The sequence below is a fragment of the Atheta coriaria genome, unplaced genomic scaffold, assembly GCF_025399875.1.
Source record: "Atheta coriaria isolate IRGN ID8LTWV9N9 unplaced genomic scaffold, Caltech_Dcor_3.1 hic_scaffold_6_pilon, whole genome shotgun sequence".
Lineage (NCBI taxonomy): Eukaryota > Metazoa > Arthropoda > Insecta > Coleoptera > Staphylinidae > Dalotia > Dalotia coriaria.
In genome coordinates, this window is record NW_027045448.1 from 9,363,463 (window position 1) to 9,387,996 (window position 24,534).

The 24,534-nt window shown below is 37.9% G+C and overlaps 1 protein-coding gene across 16 annotated transcripts; it reads right to left on the bottom strand.

The window, feature by feature from the left end:
- Positions 1-4: 4 nt before the first annotated feature.
- par-1 lies at positions 5-23,886 on the bottom strand. Of its 16 annotated transcripts, none has more exons than XM_065305610.1 (14): positions 23,729-23,886; positions 17,636-17,844; positions 8,297-8,533; positions 7,844-8,209; positions 7,474-7,727; positions 6,809-6,989; positions 6,494-6,662; positions 6,053-6,232; positions 5,802-5,973; positions 5,326-5,436; positions 4,453-4,620; positions 2,979-3,035; positions 2,560-2,834; positions 5-2,487 (listed from the first exon to the last, which is right to left on the bottom strand). In XM_065305610.1, the coding sequence occupies exons 2-14, from the start codon at positions 17,810-17,812 to the stop codon at positions 2,429-2,431; spliced, it is 2,406 nt and encodes an 801-aa protein (XP_065161682.1). In that variant the 5' UTR covers positions 17,813-17,844; positions 23,729-23,886; the 3' UTR covers positions 5-2,428. The 16 variants fall into 16 exon arrangements, with proteins under 16 accessions (XP_065161682.1, XP_065161681.1, XP_065161679.1 ...); XM_065305609.1 differs by having other exon boundaries at positions 7,465-7,727; XM_065305607.1 differs by having other exon boundaries at positions 7,465-7,727; positions 17,630-17,844.
- Positions 23,887-24,534: the final 648 nt, after the last annotated feature.

Below are 24,534 nucleotides of genomic sequence, written 5' to 3' on the forward strand. Positions count from 1 at the left end.
GGTGTCAATTTTAAGTTAAATTTTTATTTTTTATAAATGATCATCAATAGCTTAACTAACAGAAAGTGCCCATTCCCTGTGAAAGTATTACGGTAAGCAACATTGCTCTTTACAGCGCTAAGTCCTAAGCTGTCTTCCTAACAATTAATATATATTATGTTACTACTACATCGTATTCTGTTGGATTTTCTGACTTGGGCCATGTTACTTAATTATAATAGGTTGTTTCATTTTACTTGCCAATCTCATCACCAAATTTCATCAAAATATAAAACAATGTTAATGTAGTTTCTTTGACAATAGAGTTGTGTTACTAAGAAAACATGAGATTTTCTCTTAAATGTATGTATACAGATTTTGACACACCATTCGAAAAGATTTAATTTTATATATATTTTTTGGCGAAACAGTCATCGTATGTATATAACTCATCAATCTGTATAACGAGATCGCAAACAAAATTTGATTCCGTGGGCAATCGTCTCATTGGTTTCCCATATCTGAATTTGTTGTATAGTTTATAATCTAAGTACACTGATGAATGAGTTCGTGACAACGAATGTTGTTATTGCGCTGTGTCCAACTTTATAGCAAACACGTAACGCTGCCTAGCGCAAGCGGCTATTATGAGTGTTGAAAAATATTCTTAATAAATTCACGTTTGTGTACGACGTTAATACACAACAACAATGAACAACAATTTGTTGTGAGCCTCGTTCATATAAATTCACTTAAATAATTGTTATCTATGTATATATTTACAACTAGATAAAGTATTGGATCTGACAGAAAGTAATACGCAGCTCAAAATTCAATACCAAAATGAACATAACTTAAACAAATGTTAATCAAAATCAAAAATCATTGTTACAATTCTAATAGTATAATTGTTACGGTATGACTAACGCGTTCTAATTTATGTCACTCGCACGCACTCATTTACACGGGCAACACACGCGCAGCACTCGCACTCGTAAATTTTGTTTTTGTTGTTTTAGTTCCTATTTACAAGAAAAATAAAATATGTATAATATATAAATACAATTCTATAAAGAAGCTTTTCTTAGAGCCGCATTTTAATCAATTCGCTTATTGTTGTTAAAAGTCTTAATTAAATTCTTTTCACAAAAGAAGTACTCAAGATGTGTGTCAACTATCCCATAAATACTGTGAGTTTGACGTATCTCGTAACAAATTAGATGATCAATTATTCACAGGAGATAAATAAACGTAAGCGCAATTACTATTCCAAGAGGGACATCATGTCTGTAGATACTATCAACTACAAATGTTACGTATTGTATTTCCAAATGTGTTCATAATTCGATCGTTTCATGGGTACAAGTATTCAAGAAATTTCCAACCCATAATTTATTCTGGCTTAAAACATGTATAAACGTCATCTGCAGCTAAATACAGTTCGTGCTGCAGTTCCGCGCCTTCAGTGTTCGAACATTATTGACATGAAACTATTGTAGCAGTCATGAACAGAATATTATGCTTGGAGACAGTGTCAATTGGTATCTAGTAAATTAAATTTCGGCTCCTCTCGCATCGGCATTCTTCTCGGGAGATCTCAAAAATGTACTAATTTCATAGAATTCCATTAGAAAATATTTGCGATCAAACTTAAAAATCGAGTACAGTTTTAGCAGTGCAGATTGTGATATTCAACATTCAAATAAATTCTTCTTTCTAATTTGCCCCCTTAATCAATTCCCCATATGTATATCACAAGCATGACAAAAATCTCTCATCAATAAATATTGTGTTATAAGCTTCAATACTTAGCAATAAATCGTTTAGTTTAAAATTGTTCGTTAAGATCTTACTTCATGAAACACAAGAAAACATGTTGAAAAAACGTTGTAAAAGTCTTATATACTAACGTTTCATTAAACATGCAAGTTTCCATCATTTAGTTATTACAGATGTCTAAACGTGTCGAGTTCATTTTATATGATTATTAACGTGATTGTGTAGTGATCGTGAAGAACAACACATTCAAAATCGACTTGATTTGGTTAATGATTTATGTAAAAATTAAGTTAGTTCAGTTTGTTTAGTGTTGCTTATCAAGGAGCAACCGAAGCATCATTTCGTCATTAGGGACTTGCATCTGTTTACTTGCTGTATTTTTGTTCACAGGTATTGATCCATCCGAATTGTCACAGGGTGAAACTGGTTTTCGCGTACGAGACGGGTCAAACGTTTTGCCCGCGCTGCTGAATGTCCAAACACGGTTTGCAATTAATCATTAAGTTATTAGTATTATCGTAATTGATTGCGGGGGTGTTAAAAAGTTACGCATTTGCATGGTGAAGTTCACTACACTGTTCGCGATCATTTTCAATAATGATTCATTTGTGTGTTCGGCGGTTGCATTCATTTACGCAGGGTCCGTAGATTCGTCCGTACAAACAGGCAGTCACAGTTTCAGTTCGTTTGCTATCTTACTGGCAATATTCTTAAAACCAATACTAGTACCTGTAACACAAGTCATTAATTAGTTGTTTATTAAAAACTTGAATATGTCTGCAATAAAAATCTGACAATCACCTGAAATTCTTTTGAACCTAACGCCATTAAGAGACAGGCGGGGTAACTTGCAAACTTCAATCTCAAATTGCACCAGACTATCCGTATTGGGGTCACCATGAACGCATAACAACAAAAATCGTTCGCGTTGTTCGTAGTCGCAGTTGTTGGCGTCGAGCACCTTACATATTTCGGTAATGATTTCTTTCGGAGTCCGACTTGACGTCGTTTTCATGGACCAGGTAAATCGCAACGATCGCGGCTTCACCTGGTCGTCGTTTTGATTGCTTACAACTCTGCAACAAAAACAAAACAAATTGCCAATCGGTTCGACGATAATTCGACAACGCGATGTTGAAACGCATGATCACTTAATTAATGTCAGTTGCGACAAATATGAAAGCGACCTATAAGGGTAAGCGCGGCTCACATCAACTTACCCGCTTATAGGTAGAGGAGATGTGCCTTGTTTAGTGGTTTGACCAGGTTCTAATGCTCTGTAAGAAAATAGAAACAAAACAAATGAAAATTAAACATAAACATATTACCCATGTTAGTCAGCGGCAAAAGAAAGCATGATTGATTGATTACCCATTTTTTCTCGTAATTTAATAATAAATTATGATGGAATTACAACGACAAAACTAAAATTGTTCAGTGAACAGAAATAATTCAATATTTAAGTAAAATGATACAAACAACATAATTAGGTTTATGAAGGAATTTAATTATACATTAGGCTTTTGACATTTCAGATTAATTCATACTTGTTCTGACAAATAAAATATCTTCTGATTTATAAAACTATAGTATAGATTAACTAACTTCAAGTAAGCATTTTGATGTTTTAAAATATCAAGTACGGATATTTAGTTCATTTTTGGTTTAGTGTGAGTAGGGAAGACTGTATAAGTATAAAATACATTAACTACTTAAGTCAACATTAAAGATAATATAAACTATTTGGTACCCATAATTGCACTATGCTGCCATACTTACAATTGCAGTAAAATACTGATTTGTGAAGCAAATGCAAATAATAAATGAAATTTAATACTAATTCAAATAAAAGTAACTATTACAACAAAGTGTGTTCAATGTCTGTTTTTACATCAAATATAGTATTTGAATCATTCTCAATAATCTCATCAATAAATTCTAATTGTGGTCACAATTTATATAATATCACGTGTTAAACACTTATCTGTTTAGTACGTTTCAAGAATTTAACATTTACAACGTTTGAACTACCGCATAAAACTAATTGTTGTTAAGTCAGTAGTATTCTTAGCAATGCTGCTAATAAAGCACGATATTGATTGGGCGCGTGTTGTTTTGTCAATTTCGTGATAGTGCTCCACGGAATTAGATTATGCTTTGTCCAAAGAAATATGCAGTGATAATTTGATTGCTTTGAAGGCGGATCGATTTGTGGACGACGATTGCGAGCAAACGATGTAGGAATCCTGAGTGCTGAGAAGATGCGGCGTCCCCACACGGCCTCTACTGGTTGAGCCTGAACCAGAAACAGTCTTGAGCAAGGGTGATAAGGCCGACGGGGACGCAGCACAACACAACAAATAAATAGAAACCCCGCTCGCAACCGTTCGTTCATCATCAATCATCCCAATTAAAATTCGCACAGAACCATCACCAAACCACATTTGCTCAAATGTCATAGAGATTAAAAAGGGAGGAGAGCAGAGACTGACCAACACATACCAAGAGCAACAATTACTACATCAAGAGACGTTATTTAACAATGTTTTGATCATATGTGCGTGGGTATGCAAAGCAATGTGCGTAAAAGAAGTTGTCTTGAAAATTAAATGGCGAGAACTGTTTCACACTTCTGATGTGACAAAAGTTACAAGGGATGGCGATGATGAAATGTAAATCAAAATGCATGCTCACCTCTTGGAGAATCTGGAACTCAGCTTTGAGAAAAACGATGTGTGTCCCTGCTGCTGCGCTGGGGGATAAGCTACCCTTTGCCGTGTTTGACCAGAATGGAAAGTACTACGAGAAGACGTATTTCTTGGAAACGCCACGCCTCCTCCTCTGGCTTGTGCACCTCCGCGGCTGTTGAAACAAGAGCACATTCATTACCATCACGAAGATTTCTAGAGCCATCTTCAGAACATGATAGAAAATAATATAATTCAAATCAAATAAAAGTTAGAAATAAAAATAATATAGACAATGTGCAAAGTATTCAAGTCCTCGAATGTTAGTTAATCATGATAAAAGCACTTCTATCGTTTATCGGATCATCATCGCGTTTGTGTGATGTGCGTTGCGTGCAGGTGTTAGTAGCGATTGCGCGTATGATCACAAGTATAATTAAATTGAGTAATATTAAAAAGCACCTTTACCTAAATATTTTTTGAGGGAATATGTGCGAATGGTAGGAGATATACATGATAATGGGACTAGAAATAAAGAAAAACCATCATCAAAAAACAAAACACAGTAAAACACAATTAGCAAAAACCTTGATCACCACGATAGCAAGTAAATCACAATACATACATCGCAATTATCGCACGACTGATTAAACTCAAACACCACTTGGCTTAAAGTGTTTCGCAACAATTAGGACATAATGTGTGGGTATATGAAGTGAATGGCGCGATAAAATGCGAGCGAATCGTCAGCCAGTATTTGTGTGTTATCAATACACGTAATTAATTAACTTGCACATTGACACCAAATAATAGAAAAGTAAATAATGCAATTTAAAATAAAGAAAAATTAATGGCATTGGATTCGTTTGAAAGCACATACCTAGAACGCAATGGGTCCGCCGTAGTGGGTTCTGGGCCACTACTACTGACCGAAGCTGACTTAACGTGTCCTTTGCCAGGCCGCACAGTATCCCCTGTGCTACCCAACCCTCTGGCATGCGGTTAGCATTAACAAAGTTTGTTAGTAATTTTGCCATCAACGAATTGTGTCGCGTTTGCCGAAGAATTGCACACACGCCACAAAGAGCTTAGTACGTTATGCTTAGCTTGTACAGGGTGTATATATTAGTGGTTGAATTGAGCGAGAACGAGGGTGCGAAGGAGAGCTTTGCACTGCGCAAGTAAGTCATCGAAGGTTCAACTAGTTACTACTAATGACACGCGCATTTTGGAGAAGATTGTACAAGGAGGAGAGTCGTATTTTGATTGCTGATTTGCACAGAACCGAGGGCAGGCGGTTTTTGTTATAAGTAAGTTGTCTCACCACACATAGAGGACCAGTGGTCTAATACATACATTGGTATACGGTCTGACGTCAAATTTGAATTCTCCATGGAATTGGACTTGTCCTCGTAACTGATCGTACATCTTCGAACGACTGATCCGCCTGAAGTCAGAGGAGGTTGGTTTGTGCTTGATATCTGGTTGTTCTTAACGACCGTGCGTTGCTTACCTGGACTTTGTACACCTATAATCAGGAAACAAAAAATATGGTTTTATCATTTGTCATACGTCCCCTGGTTTTTGTTTCGAAGTTGGAAACTTACTGTTTTCGGTGGTGGTCTTCGGTTGCGCAGTGGCTGGACGTGTACCGCCGATCATCCGCGCCGAATTTTCCTTTAATGTGGCGCTGTCGATCGTATTTTGCCTCTTGAAACCCGAACTGTGGTTGTTGGCCTGAGGCACTGCTACTTGGTTTGTCTGCGGTCCTGCACGCAAAGTTTCTCCTATGTACACACACAATATGGATGACAATTATATAGCTCTGTGATTTTCGTTTGTCTCAAGCCACTCTACATAAAATTTATGACATGCCATTAAAATCAAATAAAGACCGACGGTAAACGAAAGCTTATACTCGCTTAGTGATTCAAACTATGTACACATGCAAACTCACACGACTTTTCGACAAAATAAAAGAGAGCTATATCTAAGGTAAGTGAGAAACATTATCCTGAAATGCAACTCATTGCAGAGAATGTACAAACCTCCGCTCGACGCCCGTCGATTGGGTTTCGCGTTCGTAGCAGAAATAGACCGGTGCACACCTCGATGAGATGGGCTCTGGGCAGTGGGTTGAACTGCACCTACTGCCTGCTGTCCAGTTATGCCACGGAGCGAAAGTGAGCTCCCACTTCTGCTGCCATCGCTTTCCGGCTAAAACAATAACATACATATGTAAATATAATGTCAACATAATCCCCCACCACCTTTTGAGGGTTAGTTGCAGTTATAAAGAGCTCCCTGTGCTCAATGTTGCTCCCTCCTATTTTTATACTATATAATAAGATAATATAACTTACGTCAGTGCTTTTCCGGCCCAATAAAATATACGTTGCAAACAAATCATCATAATTGGGATTATCCAAAGCTCCCTCGATTTCATTCCTAGTATAGCCCAAACATAGCAACGCCTCAATGCGTTTCTGGTCCGACATATCTGGTTGTGGCTCAATGTACGGTTTGAGTTCGTCGTTCTCGTAACTAAAAGAAATCCAACAAAACAACACTTCAATTTAATCAAATCTCAATGAACACATTCCACAGCAATTTATGACAGGAGAACCAAAGACGAGACAATCTACGATCTACATTCTAGCACATTTAACTATATTGTTGTACATTTGTTGGATGGCTAAGACAAACGATATGCACTAAGTGTCTGATGAGCAATGTACATACCCAAATCATACATTACACTCAAAAATGCGACACAATGACAATGAAAATCTCTTAAACATAAATTTGCAAAGATTTTAAATCTTCATCGTTCTCTATTCTTGTACTAAACTTAAACATTAGTAACAAGTGGTCCTATCTCATCTATCTCATCCACCCAACATATTAATTATCCATCATCTAAAATCAGTAAAGTTTTACTCAACCCATCATACGGACTATTGCGCTAGTTGAAACACAGAGAACGACACTTAGAATGTAGCGAATTGCAGTGACTAACCCAACGTACCCCATATTCATCCATTTATCTTTCATGATTGACTCAAGGGAGGCTCTTTTCGTAGGCGTAAGCACCAGAAATTTCTTGAGCAGGTTCTCACAGTCCGTTGACATGTAGAATGGAATCCTGTATTTCCCTCTAAGCACGCGTTCCCTAAGTTCCCTCAACGTCGAACCGTCGAAGGGTAAGCTACCAGAGACTAGAGTGTACAATATCACTCCCAAAGACCACACATCCACTTCCGGCCCATCGTATTTTTTACCCTAAATAACAAAAGGCGCACTTTTAGTTTAAAAAACCCGAGTAACTGTAGAGTCATTTTTGCAAACAACAGTTCAATGACAAACGCAATTATGTGATTCACAATTTAATTGCTTACTTGGAATAATTCGGGTGCCGCATACGGAGGACTGCCGCAGAACGTGTCTAATTTGTTGCCAGGCGTAAATTCATTCGAGAATCCAAAGTCCGCTATTTTAATGTTCATTTCACTGTCCAACAGTAAGTTTTCAGCCTTTAAATCTCTATGAATTATCCTCTTCTGATGGCAATACTGTACAGCGGAAACGATTTGCCGAAATTTGGCGCGCGCTTCCTTCTCCTTCATTCGACCATGGAGCACAAGGTAGTCGAAGACCTCACCGCCGGATGCATACTCCATGACCAGGTACAAAGTTTTATCGGTTTCAATCACTTGAAATAGTTTCACTATGTTTGGATGATCTAACATTTTCATTATCCTAACCTGTTACAAAAAATAATAATATAATAATAGATATTATCATCATAATCATAAAGGAGAGAAAATAAGTTGTATGGAAATTATACTTACTTCTCTAAATAATTTTTGTAGCGAACCTGGATTCAGTTGCGTTTTATCGATAATTTTTATTGCAACCTCCTTACCGGTGGGCAAATGTTTGGCCAATTTTACCTTGGCAAAGTTACCTTTGCCAATGGTCTTGAGCAATTTATATTTCCCTATGGTGGGTTCTTCGCCGGCCCGTCTATTCCGATGGGCCGATTGGGATGATTTAACCGTTGTTGTTTCTGAGCTGTCATTTCCACTCTGAAAGAAATGAACGTATAATTAGCACAAAGAAAAACACGCAATATGATTATGAAATGAATTTGAACAATTACGTCGCTGACAATGTTTGGCCTCAGCAGATATTAAAAAATTACAAATACCCGATGTATTTGTCTTTCGATTCAATAACAACGCGCGCACAGTACTCGGTATTATGGCTTGTATATTTGTAAATATTCACGTTTTCGCCATCACAACCACGCGCATCTATAAACCATGTTAAACACCGCGTTAAATTAAAAATGACTCGCCACAAAGAACGCTTCTTGCTTGAAAGCCTTGAGACAATGCTCGTTTTGTCGTTTTATACCTTTCTGGGTCTTGGTTTTGGTACACCAACAGATTTAGGCGCACGTTCCACCGCTTCTTGAGCAGCGGAAACGGTCCTGCTTAGAAGAATCTTTCTCGGTGGTTCTGATTTCTCCACTTCGGAAGTACTCGAACGATTTGTGCGCCGCAATGATGGTTCTTCAAGCGGTGCTTGCATATCACTAATACCAGGTTTCATAAAATTTGAAACACCTTGATAAACTCCCAGTTTTTGTTTGATAGGACTGGCGGGACGTTTTGGGAGTGTAGGAGAAGTATTCTTATCCTTTTCAGCAGCATCGGTTTGTTTGGCTGCCGATGACGCGCCTTTTACTTTACTGAGCATCTCTTCAAAACGTTCCATATTCTTCGATTTCTTCGCCTCGATCTCGTATGTGTTTATCAAACTTTCTAGTGGTGCTAAAGTCATTAAATCCATGTCGGCTGTTTTAACCGCTGAGTCAATCGGATTAATTAATTTTGGCGGCGGAATCGTTTTAGGTGGGGCACTAGATGGTAGCAATGAGTAGACATTTGTGTCCCCCAAACTTATAAAACCCTTTTTTGCTGGTGGACTGTTATTAGACGCGCCTGGTTTCGCCTGTGTAGTTGTGGAGTTTGTGGGCTGCGGTAATGTGTATACATTTTTCGTGGTTGGCATCAACTTGAACTTAGTTTTTACCGAGTCCGTTTTTCCCGGCTTCAAGGGCATGTTATCACTTTGCACGGCAACCCTGGTGATATCCTTAACGCCCGTCCAAGAACCTTTGCGTCGCAAAGTATTTATATATTTTTCAGTAAAGTGGCCTCTATAAGTAGCACGTTCGAATTTTGGCGATTTCGGAATATCCTTGCTGTTGATATAACCACTGGTGACCTGGCTCATACTGATGCGCGGTCACGCTCACTTTTTGCAACCACTAATCACGCCCCATGATTTGGATTTTATGTAACCACCCAACACTCAATTGCTTATGTGTACTAGTCTTGCGAGATTGCCGCGCCACACACAAATATTATAGACTTTAACGACACCAATCCACAGTGCTGAATCCAATTACAAAGGTAAACTTGATTGTCTCGCTTATCGCCGGCGATAAGAGCGAAATGATAACTATCGCAGCCAACGAGACAACGGCGCGCAGCGCACAAATATAATAAAAATACGAAACACGGCGCGCGTGGTTATACGTTGCATTCGATATTTGTTGCTCAGTAACACGGAGCTTGCTCGATACCGAGGTTACCTATTTAACGGTACGGCGCATACTGTTACGCTCCTAGTACATTTGTTCCACAAAGGTACCATAATAATGCGAAACATCAGTCCGCCAACCAACAGACGAGAACTGTATAATGTTGATGGTTTCGACTTTGTGTTAGTCATTCGTTTCCAGCACTTTTTTTTGTTTCGAACATTGTTTAAAACACAGAGCGTGCAAGCGGCGCGTTCATGTGATGTAACATTATATTTCCTCTCCTACTCCGCAACTTGTTAATGCGGAGGACTACGGTTGCAGGCAGTATAGGCTGTTTACGAAAGCCCCAAGTAATGTTTACTCAGCGAAACGCGCATGCGATGTTCGCATGAGCGCACCGTTGGTTGAACAGATATCGACTTCTGACGCGGTGACTCAATCATACCATACGTCTAGTTCGCCAACATCGACATCATACAACCCATCAACAATAAATGACACATGTTGGTTTTTATGCTCGTATATTGTACAATACAGACGCCGATCTTAAATTAGAGGCAATTCAGCGTGCCCGAGTTAGTCAAGTTGCGCGATTGTCTCATTTTCGGCATTCTAAACCACTTACAATATTTTTTAGCAAACAACCTTCATAATAAATATTTATACTGGCATATTCAAGACCCCCGTGACAGAAACAGATATATAAATTAAGAAAATGTTAATATGTTACTTATTTATACTAAACATTATGTTTGACGAAGTGGGTACGTATACTGAAGGTTTCGCGATAAAATAATCTGCCTGGTAACCTAATTTGGCGAATATATTTACATTACTCGTGCGTTTGAAACGAGAAGTTGTGGGGACGTAGCCAATTCAAATGTTTATCTATATGCTGTCTCATTGACAGAGCAAGTACGTATTATATTTGTATTGATAAAGAAGTAAATAGCAATTACACGATGGCTCGACTAGATACATATCAGACAAATCGGCTGAAAACGTGTGATAAACTAAATTGTAATTTGAACTTGATCACCAATGTTACAAAAATGATAGAACCGGTTCAATGACAAGTACACCTACTGTATGGAAACTTTTATAGAATATTAGTTATTTTTATTTAAAAATATCAATTTCATCGATTAATTGTTGAACTAGATAATTAATCTCTCATTAAGCACCACTTTCGTTTCATCTCGTTTATTTTCGATGCCAAACAACAAACAAGTCAAACGAGACTACACTTTCGAACTTTCTTTCTGTTCTCGGTGAACTTTCCATATCAAACTAATTTGCACAATTTTCTCACTTTTTTTAAGATCTCATGTTAAACACCGCAAAAAACGAGTAAAATATCTGTAAAACATTAACATTTCACTAATTTGCTTATTTACAGTTAGACCCAATATGCCTGGGAGCAACGGTATACGCTTGTTTGTTTTGTTTCCTGCCAGTGAGAATCGCGATAAAGTAGCCACGGCAGAATTAATTCTAAAGATGTGAATGAATTAACGCGGACAAAACTTCGACTCATAATACACACTTCAACCTGCGAAAAAACATAAAACGCCGAAAGTATTATTATAATAAAGCCTGCTAACGCACGCCAGGTACCACGCCGGTTCATTGTCACATTCGAAAGACGCCTGAATAATAAAAACCATTCGTTTCCTAGGTCACAGCCTAGACCTTTAATTACAACGTAAGTACATACATACACAACATTACACGATAGCACCAAGTGTAATTGTAGTACAGTCGTCATATTTTGATCGAAATCGAACTGAAATAAACTTCCAGCTCAGGTTGACGTAGGTATAGTGTGATTAGCGGCAAGCCGACGATAAATATAGAATGAAATGAAATAGTGACTACGTCTACGTACAGTATCGAATTAAAATTTCATATGAATATCAATATGTATGTAGGAGGGCCATCGTTGCCGACAAGGTCAGCGAGCCGGTATATGGGAGCCTTCCCCCGCAAAGGCAACGGAGACGTTTTTTACATACATGAAACACCATGCAATGTCGCGGTGCGTGTGCACCGTAATTTTTTATGTTGGTTCAACGCGATTGTAGGCAACACAACACTCAATTGTCACATTCAAACCTTCAACACAACAAAAGAATGCTTTTATAAACTAAATATAATTAAATTTTCGAACAAAAGTCCATTAACCTAGCCAAATATTGTTTTTATATCAATAATAATTGATTCATGTAGCTAAATTCATGTTTCAATACCAATAATAGTTGAGGTTAATTCAATTTCCGGTGAATTAATAATGATGGTAATTCAACTGACGTTCATTAACGACTCGCGTTTAATGATGCCACATAAATGTCGAAACTTTCGATTTAAGGCCGGCATTAGCTGCCGAATGTGTTGTGCAAATTGTTCATTACTTACATGAGTAAATTTGGGCTTTTTCAAATTATACAGCTCATAAATACAAGGTGTGCTACTTTTTCTCTCCCGTGTGTCAGCTCTAGCGGAATCATTCGGTGCGCACACTTTGCATTTGCACCAAACTATAAACTCATCGTTCGCATTCGCCACAACATTTAATTGACGTACCAGTTCGTATGAATCACGCTTCCTTCGGCCGACACGCGAAAACAATTTGCCCATTTTATCTGCCTTTATAACCATATTATTAGACAATTAATTTTTTTTTTCGTGCGCACGCCGATTACCGGCAGACGACTACATTTTACATCAAAGTTGTCACGACAAAAAGAAGCAACGACACTCCGCGCCGTTGTCGCCGACAAAATATAACTGAAAACCTAAACGAAATCTATTGTTATTCATACATCGTTATCGTCACTTCGGCATCGTCGTCGGTGACCTGTACCGTTTGTTATTAATATTTTGCAGTCATTCGATATGCGCTCTTTTGCATTCCATCGACGCTTCGGAATAGCATTATATTTGTTTGTATGCCATGCGGCGTCCCGGCATCATTTTACACTTACTGGTATGGCGGCGGCAATTCGCCGGCACGCATTGATTACCTAATAGCAATTACTTAGTCTGCGTGAGTTACGCGTCACGTGTGCGTTATAAAATTCGACGCCCTGAAAATTCACCCCTCGATGTGTCCTAAAATTAGAATTTCAGCGCTCCTTTGACCACACAAGCATACTCTGATAGGATTGGCGCTCAAATTAAGTTCGCCCCCATTACTGTTACTGCGTGTGGGAGAGTTTGTTAGTCAATTCGACACAACAATGTCAAAAGTTTTCGGTTTGCGTTAATGTATATTATGTACGCATCTTTGTATATCCCAGTATATAATTAACTAAGCGCTTGGTTACAGGACTGTTGTAAAAGTGTCCTGACCAAATTAGAGATAAGAGGAGTGTGTACACGTGCAAAATGTGTGTTATTTTAACATAATTGTATAAAAATTGCTTTTTAATGCTGGAATTTTGCATTATTCATTGCTGTCATTATTATTGTTTAAGCGAATGATGCTTTCGAAGTTTGCGGTTCAGGAAGTTGTTATTTGCACACGATTATCGAAAATTATTGACTCGTTTATCATATCGCATTGAGCGATAGATATAACGCTTAGCAAGATTATAGGCATTTACTACAGAACGTTGTGATTGATAAATGGATAGAATGCTAACCTTTTTCTTGTTTTTCGCTCCGACCACAAAGGGCAATCCGTCAACAATGGCAACCACCATTCCATTTCTTTTGCTTTGATCTTTATTAACATGATTCCCATTACACGTGGTTGTGTGCACAGCCTTCGGTTGAGTTTTATTTTCCTTGTCTTTATCCTTCTCCTTTTCTTTGTCCTTATCCTTTATCTGCCCGTTGGCGGTAGGAGAACGAGCTAATGATTTCGACCGCCGCAAGAACTTCATCACTTGATGCTTCATGGCTTCCTGCGGGCGGTGCGTGTGCCGAATCGCAGCGGCTGCATCTACTTTACTACCGCCAACGCTCGACACCTCATACATTATTATTAGTATGTATTAAAGATGACGCTCGTAACTTTATATTCCTCGAAACGCTAAGACAACGTGCGCATTTTAATAATAGCCGTGATACTGTTGTTATTCCGATGACATTGCGAAGGCCGGCGACGTGTTTACGCGATAAATAAAATCGACTCAAGAAACCAGTCCATTAATAAGATAGCGCCACGCGCTGCTTTTATGATATTCTAATGATGGTCGCGCGACGTCGCCGATGAGCAAATTGTGCGCTTGTTTCCAGTTTTCGAATTGATTGCCACTATTACGGATTTCACCGCAATGCAATTCGCAACGCGAAACAAATTCGAAACAATAACGATTACGAAACGCGGAACAGCATGTACTAAAAAATTCACTAAAATGAAAGAAAGTGTGAAACGAAGGCGTTAATTAATATTATTATCGAGCAATTAGTAGGTAAATAACGGAGAAATGTTTAAAACTTGGAAGCAGCGTTGTCACCGTTCACCGACGAAACAATAAACACGGCACACGATTGTTAACCGAATGGTGGCTGTGGTGGTGGTGGTCGAAGCACTTTGATATCGGCTTTCATCGCGCTGTATACTGAACTAGACTCTTTTATTTTTCAGCCACGCGATGGAAACTGGACGGACGCGGTAAGCAGCTAACCACCGGGGGTCCGACCGATATGCGCATAGCTTCGCGCGCGTTCACCGTCGAGCTGTAACTGACGCTCGTATGTCGAACGATAATTTAAATGTCTCTTACATACGCGTCGTTTCCATGCATAACATAACACGCCGATGCGTTACATGTAATATATATTTAACCACATTCTTCACTCTTTCAAGCAAATTTTCTCGTATCTTATCGCTTCGCATGCGGCAGTTATTTGTGGGTAAATAAACATTTTTGTCTGTCAACGGTTTCATACAAGCAGAGACGAGAGGTATGGATGATCCCGCATATTATCACACTCAGGGAGTAATAAATTAACATAAGTAGTACCCACTTCGTTCATACTGAAAATGATCTAATCCTACGTCTGGTTACAGTTACCTTGTTACCTGCTAAAGTTGTTTAAAAATCACGCTTGGGATTAAGCGATATAAAACAAAAACCCAAAAATACTGTCTGCTTGTTTTTCCTCACATGATGATGCATGCTGAACATTTATTTATTTATATCTACTATTTAAATAGCAGTATCTTAGATTATCGAATTTTCCGAAGATCAATACCAGCGTGCAACGAAACATTTCTTTATGTCAATATGTAACAACTTCATTTATTTGGAATTACTCATGTTTAATTCAGATAAGAAACTTTTTAGGAAGATTTCCTGATTAATTTTGCCGTTCTTGACACGTATATCTACATTAAAAGATTGAAATTCAATAGAAAATTAACGAAAACGCACTTGTCATTGTGTATTCTTTGCTCTAGTCTTGACTCTATTGCAGTTAATTCGACAAATACAAATAATTTTTTTTACACTTGTCAATAAATTGAAGGTCAAAGTAAGTACCAACAAACCTGCCACCGTCGCATAAGTTCACGGACAAATATTTGGTTGAAAATTTCTATGACAAAATCAATAAATATGTTTATTTAGCAGTAGGATGACACCCACTTTAATAAACATTAAATAAATGATTCCATCAAATTATCCCCAGCATTGCATGTGTAAATCGCAGTGAGTAGTCGACAAACAACAAAATAAATGATGATCGAAGGCGAACCGGTTTGGTCAAGTATTTAAACGCCTATTTAACAGTTCATATGCATTTTCTAATCGCCAACGTGCATACACACACATTAATACACTAAGTGCAAGCGTATAAAAACTCTCAGAACAAAACGTACCTCAATGTACATGTAATTATATAAAATAATCGATGCAGTGTTGAACACATAAAGCGCATTCGCATATGGCGTGTGAAATATTGAATAGCAAATTGTTATACATATTTTTTGATTCCATTCGCTTTCACCTTGGTAACATACCAGACTTTATTGCTTCGATGTTCATTCAATTCAAAAGTAATTAAACAATAAATTCTATTGTAGTCAGTTTTCGAGTTGTTCCATTTGAAAAATTAGCGTTCGTGAAATATTCGGTTATGTCATCATCAATATAATTAGACATTATTTCATTTTAAGCGTTGCATTAGAAAATAATTTTTGAAGCACGCATTAAATATGGATTTTGCGTAAGCTCGACTTCCGCAGTATTCCGCATAGGCGATGGTATCTCTTGCCAACCGCACAAACACGACAAAAACTGAAAGCGGTTAATTAATTCTGTGTAGCACTTTAACAAGTCAATCAAGCGCTATAACAATAAAACCGTGGATCGCGGAATGACCATGAGCGGCTAATGATAAAACCAGTCAGAATTCATTAATAAATTGCAAATTGTTATCTCCACTAGTTGCAAACGCCGATTGCAATTAAACGCTTAATTTCGAGGATATTTCAATGAACGTTTGATATTGCGCGGTTGATTAATTCCGTACAATCGCTTGTTTTGCAATTAAAACGTTATTGCTGATGGAGGTAATTGTTTCTTCTCTTATTACACAAACTAATTAATTAGTAGGTGAACAAACGGGGAGGAGGAACATGGGCATAGGCACGAATGCGCAGGGGCGTTGTCGTTTGCGTTCCTGCTATCGGTTGACGTTTGCCCTATAAAGTACAACGTCAAACATTTTATGTTTATGCGAATCGTACGCGCGGCGGCCCGCACCAGGCTAAAGGTCAACCGAGAAGCCTGAGCGTTTGGTTGTCAACAACCAGCTCCCTTTGATCGATAAGATTTTGCAGGCAAATAGATTCTCAAAGTTTCCTATCTGCTCGCGATGGATTTAATATTTTCTTCGGAAACGCTGAATGTTGAAGAAGTATGCAAATAATGAACACGCTCTCCTCGTTCAAGTATTCGAGTCAGCAAATAACTGAAAAGTGCTGGTTGCGAATGGAGTATTAGTTTTTCATTAAAACCCTCATTTGGATTCAGCGAAGCTGGCATTTGTGCATGTTGCTAAAGAAGTGTAGTGTGCTGCTCACTGATGCTAGAGATTTCGATCATGTAGTGTTTTTATTTTCCACTGTGTGCCAATTGTATTTATGGCTGGAAATATTCGTAAAAGTGGTGCGCTATGGTGCGATGCGGGACGAACAAAAAAACTCGGTAGAGTTCGGTGCAAGCAACGCTAAGGTATGAGTATGACTCGCGCCGAATCGATCCGCATTTCATTTTGTGTTTGTTCTCCATTTATATGCTTCTGCTTACGTGCTTACACCGGGTGATAATTAAATCAGGAGGACTCTCTGGTCATGTATAATGTATTAATAGAATTTATTCGTGCCCGAAATGTAAGTAGATGCGCTTATCTAAATAATCATCTGCATCTGGAGAATAAATTTGTTTGTGCAAACGAATATGACCTTTAATACCACGTGGAGACAGCCATAACGCTGTATTACCAATGTCAGCGACGTAATCGTTCAAATTGTGGAATATTTGAAAACTGATGGATGGCGAATGTGTTCAAGGTAATCACAAAAAAATATTAATAAATTGAAAAGTGTACGTACTCGCACCTTGTTGGTCGACGATGGCGGATGGTAATTGAATGTGGAGCGCGTCGTCTTTGTCGTTTCAGTGGTGGACTTGACGGGCGTTTTGGCGGTGGTTGTAGTTGTCGAATCAGCGCCTCCACGACTCACCTCGAGACTCTCGGGGACCGTCTGCAGCGTGGAGCGCATGGCAGCCGACATGGTCCCCACAAGATTTAATGCTCACACATTAGCTGTAAACAAAAAAAGACGAACAAAGCTATAATCCACTATCATCCAACACATTGTCAAAACAATACATCAACATCTCCACCAACATTCAAGTTCATTTAATCTTGATTACACAAGTTATTTATATAACGACCGCACTAAAAATAGTTTAACTTCCAAGGAACTTATTGAAAATGTACATGGCAGTTTTTATTGTACCATGTACATCTATCGAGACATGGCTTGCTGACGCACATCGAACGAATTAATATTTGATGTGGAAACGATCAATTTAATCAATTCGATAAAACGGCGTGAAGTTTTATTTCGAGTTAAGCGTCGCGTAAATCGATGTGTAACGAACCCAAATTGAATAAATTATGCATGCACTGGTCTCTATCGATTCTTTCGCGATGTAATTCAATTTGCGTGATAAATCATAACGAGATGAGGCATTCCAATCCATCACTACAGCTGATTTATAGATTATCGTAAAATGTAGTCGTCCCAGTGTATCAATAAAACATAATTTTCATGTAATAATGCGCTGCGATTGTATAATTACATCATAAAGCTGATTTATTGTGGACTATTGATCGGTCTCTCCGGATTGGATTTGGGTGACGACAATAATTAGCTTAGGCGCAATGGGAATTCTCAGCTTCGAACAATATCTTTAGAAAAACAATATTTTGAGTGCTTAGACCTAAAATCCATCATTATTCCATTTCTCATGCTGATATTTATTAAAGTTTACACCTTAAGAATCTCAGAAGACTAAGTTACCTTTACAGAAACTTTTCAAGCATGTAGAATATAACTTTCGTTTGTTTCTTAGGTAAACCACTTTACCATGATACCACCTTACTTTTGCATGTGTTATAAAAACGTGTTAAATACCAGTATGTAAAACGTGGTACGATAAACTCACGCAAGAATCAAACAAAGCTTGTGTATGATACACTATGATAGACACAGAACAAAAAAGCGGTTGATGTCGTAATTAACGTTTCATATTCAATGTTCAAACGGTTGGTTGGCTGGTGTAATAATAACTAACTGTAAGTGTAATAAAATATGGCTAATAAAGAAAATAATGCATTTCTATAAAGTAGCTGCAAATTTAATTCAAACTGAACATTTTTGTTTCATTTGTACGTTACTGTAAAACAGGTAAAATTTAAGAAGAAAAATAAACACCCGCAAATCAAGACTTCTCGTACCAACAATGAGAAATATTTTTATGTAACAATAATGCAAAAATAAAAAAAAAATTATGGACTTTCCCATCGATTAATGTGTGCATTATTTTATATCCAACATGTCCCATACTAAAATAACCTAAGTGCCAATAACCAATCAACTACAAATTTCTTACCGCACTTACCGAAACCGTAAAGCGTGTTAATAACTTTAACAGACATTCGACATAGGCGTTCAAGTGCTAATACATTTGGTCGAAAAAAATAAACACGAGATACATTCGTCTTCACGAACAAGTTTTGACAAATTATGCGACGACACTTCAAGGTTTGCAAATGATGTATTGAACACTAAACATGTTTCCTTTCGATAAATATTTATTTATTTTCTAATTGGTGTCAATCTGGCGATGATGTCAATTAACTCAATATTTAATAATATCTACATTGATATATTAATATTGTGATATTATAATCTCGGTTGATAGAATTTATTAATGACTTTAAACCACTTAACCACTTATAAAATTTAAAAAACCCACCGAAGTTTGATCGTAAAAATTATCACGTTCAAAAAGTGATAACCAAATTAGCACATTTTTACTATATTTACTGAAGCCATGTAATAATTTAATTATGCCACATGTCGTTGCTTTCAGGTCAGCAACAAATATTCCGTTATCATTCGAATTCGCGTTAAATCGTACCACTGAAAGATGGCTAACACACATATAGTGCAAATCACTATTTTTAAAACACAATTAAATTAAACATCAAATTTAATTGAATAATCAATAGTCGGTAACTAAACAAAAGCCATTTTCGAGATAAATCCTAAATTTATCAACTCGATTATTGCATCACGCGATTGCCTAAAACTAATTTGATATAATCACTGATACTACTAGTGTGATTCACAACGTCCTCTATATCAAGCGCGTAATTGGATTCAAATAATAATCTTTAGCTTCATGAATGTAACACTTTACTGTTCCTTGTTGAATTAAATAATGAAGCTTATGTAAACAATTCAACATATTACAGTGCTTGAGTAACCGCGTTCCATGTTTGTCGAATTCAATCTAATTATGGCACGTTAAGTGTTCATACCAATAACGTTAAGTAGTAGGTCATATTCTTACATACTCCAAATCAACAAATGAACACGGAACAAATAACCACAGAAATTACGACATGCGTCGAATTGAAATGACATTCGATATGAAATCAAACATAAAAAACCTTTTCTAAACTATACTACAATGTGCTTATCTTAAAGATACCATCTACCTATTTTTAAAGATAAGTAATTTTCGTAACAAAATATTCTGCGAACCTGTAAGCACCGCCATTATTTACGCTAGTCTATATTCTGAACTGCATCGCATGCTACTTATAAACTTTGAAACTAAACTTATATTTAACTTGATGCTTATAACTCGGGAGTGTAATTAGAAATACTTTGTTTCGTTTTGGACCTTTACGATAAATCTTTTAACAAACGCTTAAAGTAAAAGCTTTAAATGGATAAAATGTAATCAGCCATAAATGTTTCCTTTGCATGTCCAAATATACACACACGTGCGATGAATATTATTTCGTATTGAAGGGAATAAATACTGCTGGAAAATGCCGCACTATAAAAATTGATTTATTCGCACCTAAATGTAGAATTTCGACTAGTTGGAAAACAGTAAAATTTTATACCAGAAGTTCACTAACATTTTCCGAGTGTTCAATGTCCTGCGATGTACTACGCGCTACGAGTATATTTTTGGCACGTGTTCAAGTATTCTAATTTATCGCAGGTGCACAATCGATTAAGCAACACGCGGCAACAACAACCGTGCTTAAATGTTTTGTTTATAACGACAATCATATGTTAAATATCCACACTGCTACTTTGTGTTTAGTTTAAACATTCAACTGCAGTTAAAACTTATTTTCATGTTGGAAAATTAACATTCCGGCTTGTTTATGACCATTTCCGAAGCAATATTCGTCTGTACTGTGCTCAAATAAACAATAAGTACAATGATTCGTCAAATACACTAAATAAATATATAAATTGTATATTAATTATCATTAAAATCACGACCCGACGTTCAGCAAGATAGACAATGTGTATTTATTTACGTTTAAATGGAATCATAACATGAAAAATAAATATAGCAAATTGTAACGATAACAAATTCATCGTAATTGTATTCGAACACGCAGTGGAATTTTATTCAGCTTGTAAACGATTAATAATTAAACAGTATCGATTAGCAACTTTAAATGCGGGCGAAAACTTGTAAACGTTTATAGCCCTGCGCTGAGAGACGGATATTTTCTTGGCGCGTTGAACACATGCATTTTTAAAGAGGAAACCCGTTGAACACAACCTCACATACCTCATGTCTCAGGTGGTTACCTAATACTACTCCGAAAGCCCTATCAATCGTTCAGCACTCCAAAATAAAGGTCCTCGGAAATACGCACATCTTAATTGATCGATACCTGAACCTATCTAAGCTTATCAATTTAAAAAAAAACAAGTACAAGTTTGAATTAGTGCTGACACATTGTGTGTAGCTGAATAATGCATCGAAAACCTAGATTAGACACAAGTGGTGCAGGTAGGGCGCTTGCAATACCTATTTGAATGCCATGCTTCCAACATTCCACTTCAAAGGAAGTAGGCAGATGGTCACAAATTCTATTACAAACAGGAAAATACTACCTTTTTTGCCAACCGCGCAGCCAACACCAACACCACCACCACAATTAAATTCAATTATGTTTATTTCGTGTATAAACCGTTAACTATGATTAATTAAAAATACATAATTGGTAGCTCGTAACGGATACGAAATTCAACGCTGAATCTATAAATAATGCGATAAACCATTGTGCGAGTTACATTTTTTTATTAATACCGCACACGCAACAATAAAGATACGTTACGTTCACGTTCAGGTAACAAACTACAGCATAATTTGTAAATGTCGGATGTTAGTTGGCCGATTGATGTTGGCGCTCAGCTCATCATGTAGTTTTATTAGTTTCGAAATCTCGGTTTTATGCTGTACACGACAACGCGACCTACAACCCATCTTAATGACGCCAAGAGGAAAGACCTCGCAGTATGGAAAAACATTCATCTTGCGAAAAGCGCGCCGACACAATACGCAATCTAATAAATTACCCGCTGACTCTGTTTCCTCGAAGCGGTTGCAATGTTGCGTTCAACTCTTAATAGCACATTAATAATATAGGCCTAGCGCATAAGGAAACCGATTTATTTTCGAATTTTCATCTATTCTAATCTATTTTTTACACGCTAAGAAATTAAATGCAAGCATGCGGATAATAATATAAAATCGTTGCTTGTTCGCGGTGATCTGACTCAAGTATGATAGCAAAAACCGTAATAATGAATCATGGAACATTCCGGTTGGTACAATATTTTTGTTTGCCAATTCGTAGCAAATTGTTTGGAAAATACGATTTCAAAATTGGCACCGACACGACGTACACACAGCGATAAAAATTCATTACTTTGGCTGCATTCGCTCGACCAATTAGAATATTGCACGAATATGAATCCATAGTGTCAAATTAGACTGGCGACAGCATCACGTCGAGTGTTGGCTGAATATTGAAAGTAGGTAGTGTTGACCCCGACTGACTGACTAAGGTTGCTAGCCTATAACCAGTCTCTTTCTTGGCTCAACGAAGACGACGATGACTCACTTACGTTCGCAGGCGGTGTAACGCCACCGTCGGCAGCGTTTTCTACATCTAAATAAACACCAGTGAAGAGCTGTAGATCGAGTGCAAGAAGCAGCACATCGGTACAAATAACCACCGACACGAGATATCGTTATGCCTGTCTGCGAAGGTACAGATGAAATGCCTTATTAGGCTGTCTCGTGGATGTGTTGTACGGCATACTTGATTGCGGCCTGCCTCTCGAGACTTCTCACCTTCCCCGGCCAACGAGCCGGAGCATCTCAAGAATTTCGTCTGCTATCATACGTTACGGTATTACAGGGTCTCATTGTGAGCCTACGCCTCATAGGTGAATATCGTATATTCAGACATACCTACAGTATATATCAGCAAGAAATGCTACTGGATGTGCGAACAGACAGTTTTGCTAGTCAAAGACACGCACACAATGCATCCCGTCTATGCGCAAGTTAGGCGCCTACCGCACGTCATTCCTTATCTTGATAACACACGCACACAAAGGCCGAAATGATATTATAAACACATCGGGCGCTGATTTGGCGCTTGCACACGTACACACACCTACACACGCACACTTATTTCGGGGCTACACATGCAGGCGTACCGTGTGAATAAAAAAAAAGAACGAGCAACGCGAGATAACCAACCAAACGCTTATCGTGAGCTGATAAAATCGCAAACCGCACTTCATCGACGACGATATAACGAAGGCGCGCACGACGTCTGGCGTTTGTACGATCCGCGGGTCGCGATGTGCGGTTCGCCCCGTGTACGCGAAGGAACGGTGAAAGCCACACCGTGTCCCGTCGTACGTACGAACCGTGCACCAGCGCCGACTGGCCTAGGCTAGCGAGCCTGCCAACGGCCCCGAAACCAGGCACATTTACACACCACCTCGTCCGCTCATTCTCGGCAAATCGTCGCGGCCACCGTGCAGCAATGATATCGTTAGCGAAAACAAACTCACCCATATAATAATTATGCACAACGTTCGATTATATTATCCCTTGAAAGCAGACACACACCTCAAAAAAGCATACTTTTAGAACACTTAACAAAATGGCCGTGCCCCCGTACACATACACAGTGACCGCGCTGCGACGTGCCGCACGACCAGCGGGCATTGTCGATACGAAGCGCAGCGGGCAGGGGCTTTCTAGGCGTACGTCTTTGCTTGCTCTACCAGCGGTGACGTCGCTCACAAGGTGACTGTAATCGCGCACGCGCTTTGCGCTGGTTCTTTCTTGCGCCCAACGGAAGACATACCTACATCAGCAGTCCCAAAATACAGTGATATTATTCTTGCTGTAGAGAAATATCATACAGATTTATCCAAACGTACGAACGGCTTATGTTTTTCATATTTGATAAGAGTCTAAATAAACATTTAGGGTTATTTAAAAGTGCTGTAAAGATAAAGATATTATCTGCAAACAAACAATTCAAACTAAATGCGAGCGCCATCTGTACAACAATACGAATACTATCAATTTAAGTTCAGCGTAGGTATGTGATATAGGCAAACATCTATACGTAATAGAAAAAAAAAGTTGAGCTACAGGCAACCACACATTCAAAGCTAAATTTGTGGAAAATTTAAATTCTATCTTTTATTAAATATTCTTAAATTCAAAGAATTACTAAAAATTAAAGCATAAATTAAAAAATACACGTTTCATGTATTTAAATAGTTTTCTTGGCATTTAATTAATAATTTTGAATCTCAATTTAATGGGAACATTACCGAAATTAAAATAGGAATTTACAGCAATA

Excerpts from the sequence above, each read along its gene's own strand:
- par-1 (XM_065305594.1), bottom strand. The coding sequence starts at position 9,749 with ATGAGCCAGGTCACCAGTGGTTATATCAACAGCAAGGATATTCCGAAA. Across the intron at positions 6,990-7,464 it reads ATGAATATGGGGTACGTTGG|TTACGAGAACGACGAACTCA; the intron begins GTTAGTCACTGC and ends GATTTCTTTTAG. Across the intron at positions 6,663-6,808 it reads TGGGCCGGAAAAGCACTGAC|CCGGAAAGCGATGGCAGCAG; the intron begins GTAAGTTATATT and ends TTATTGTTTTAG.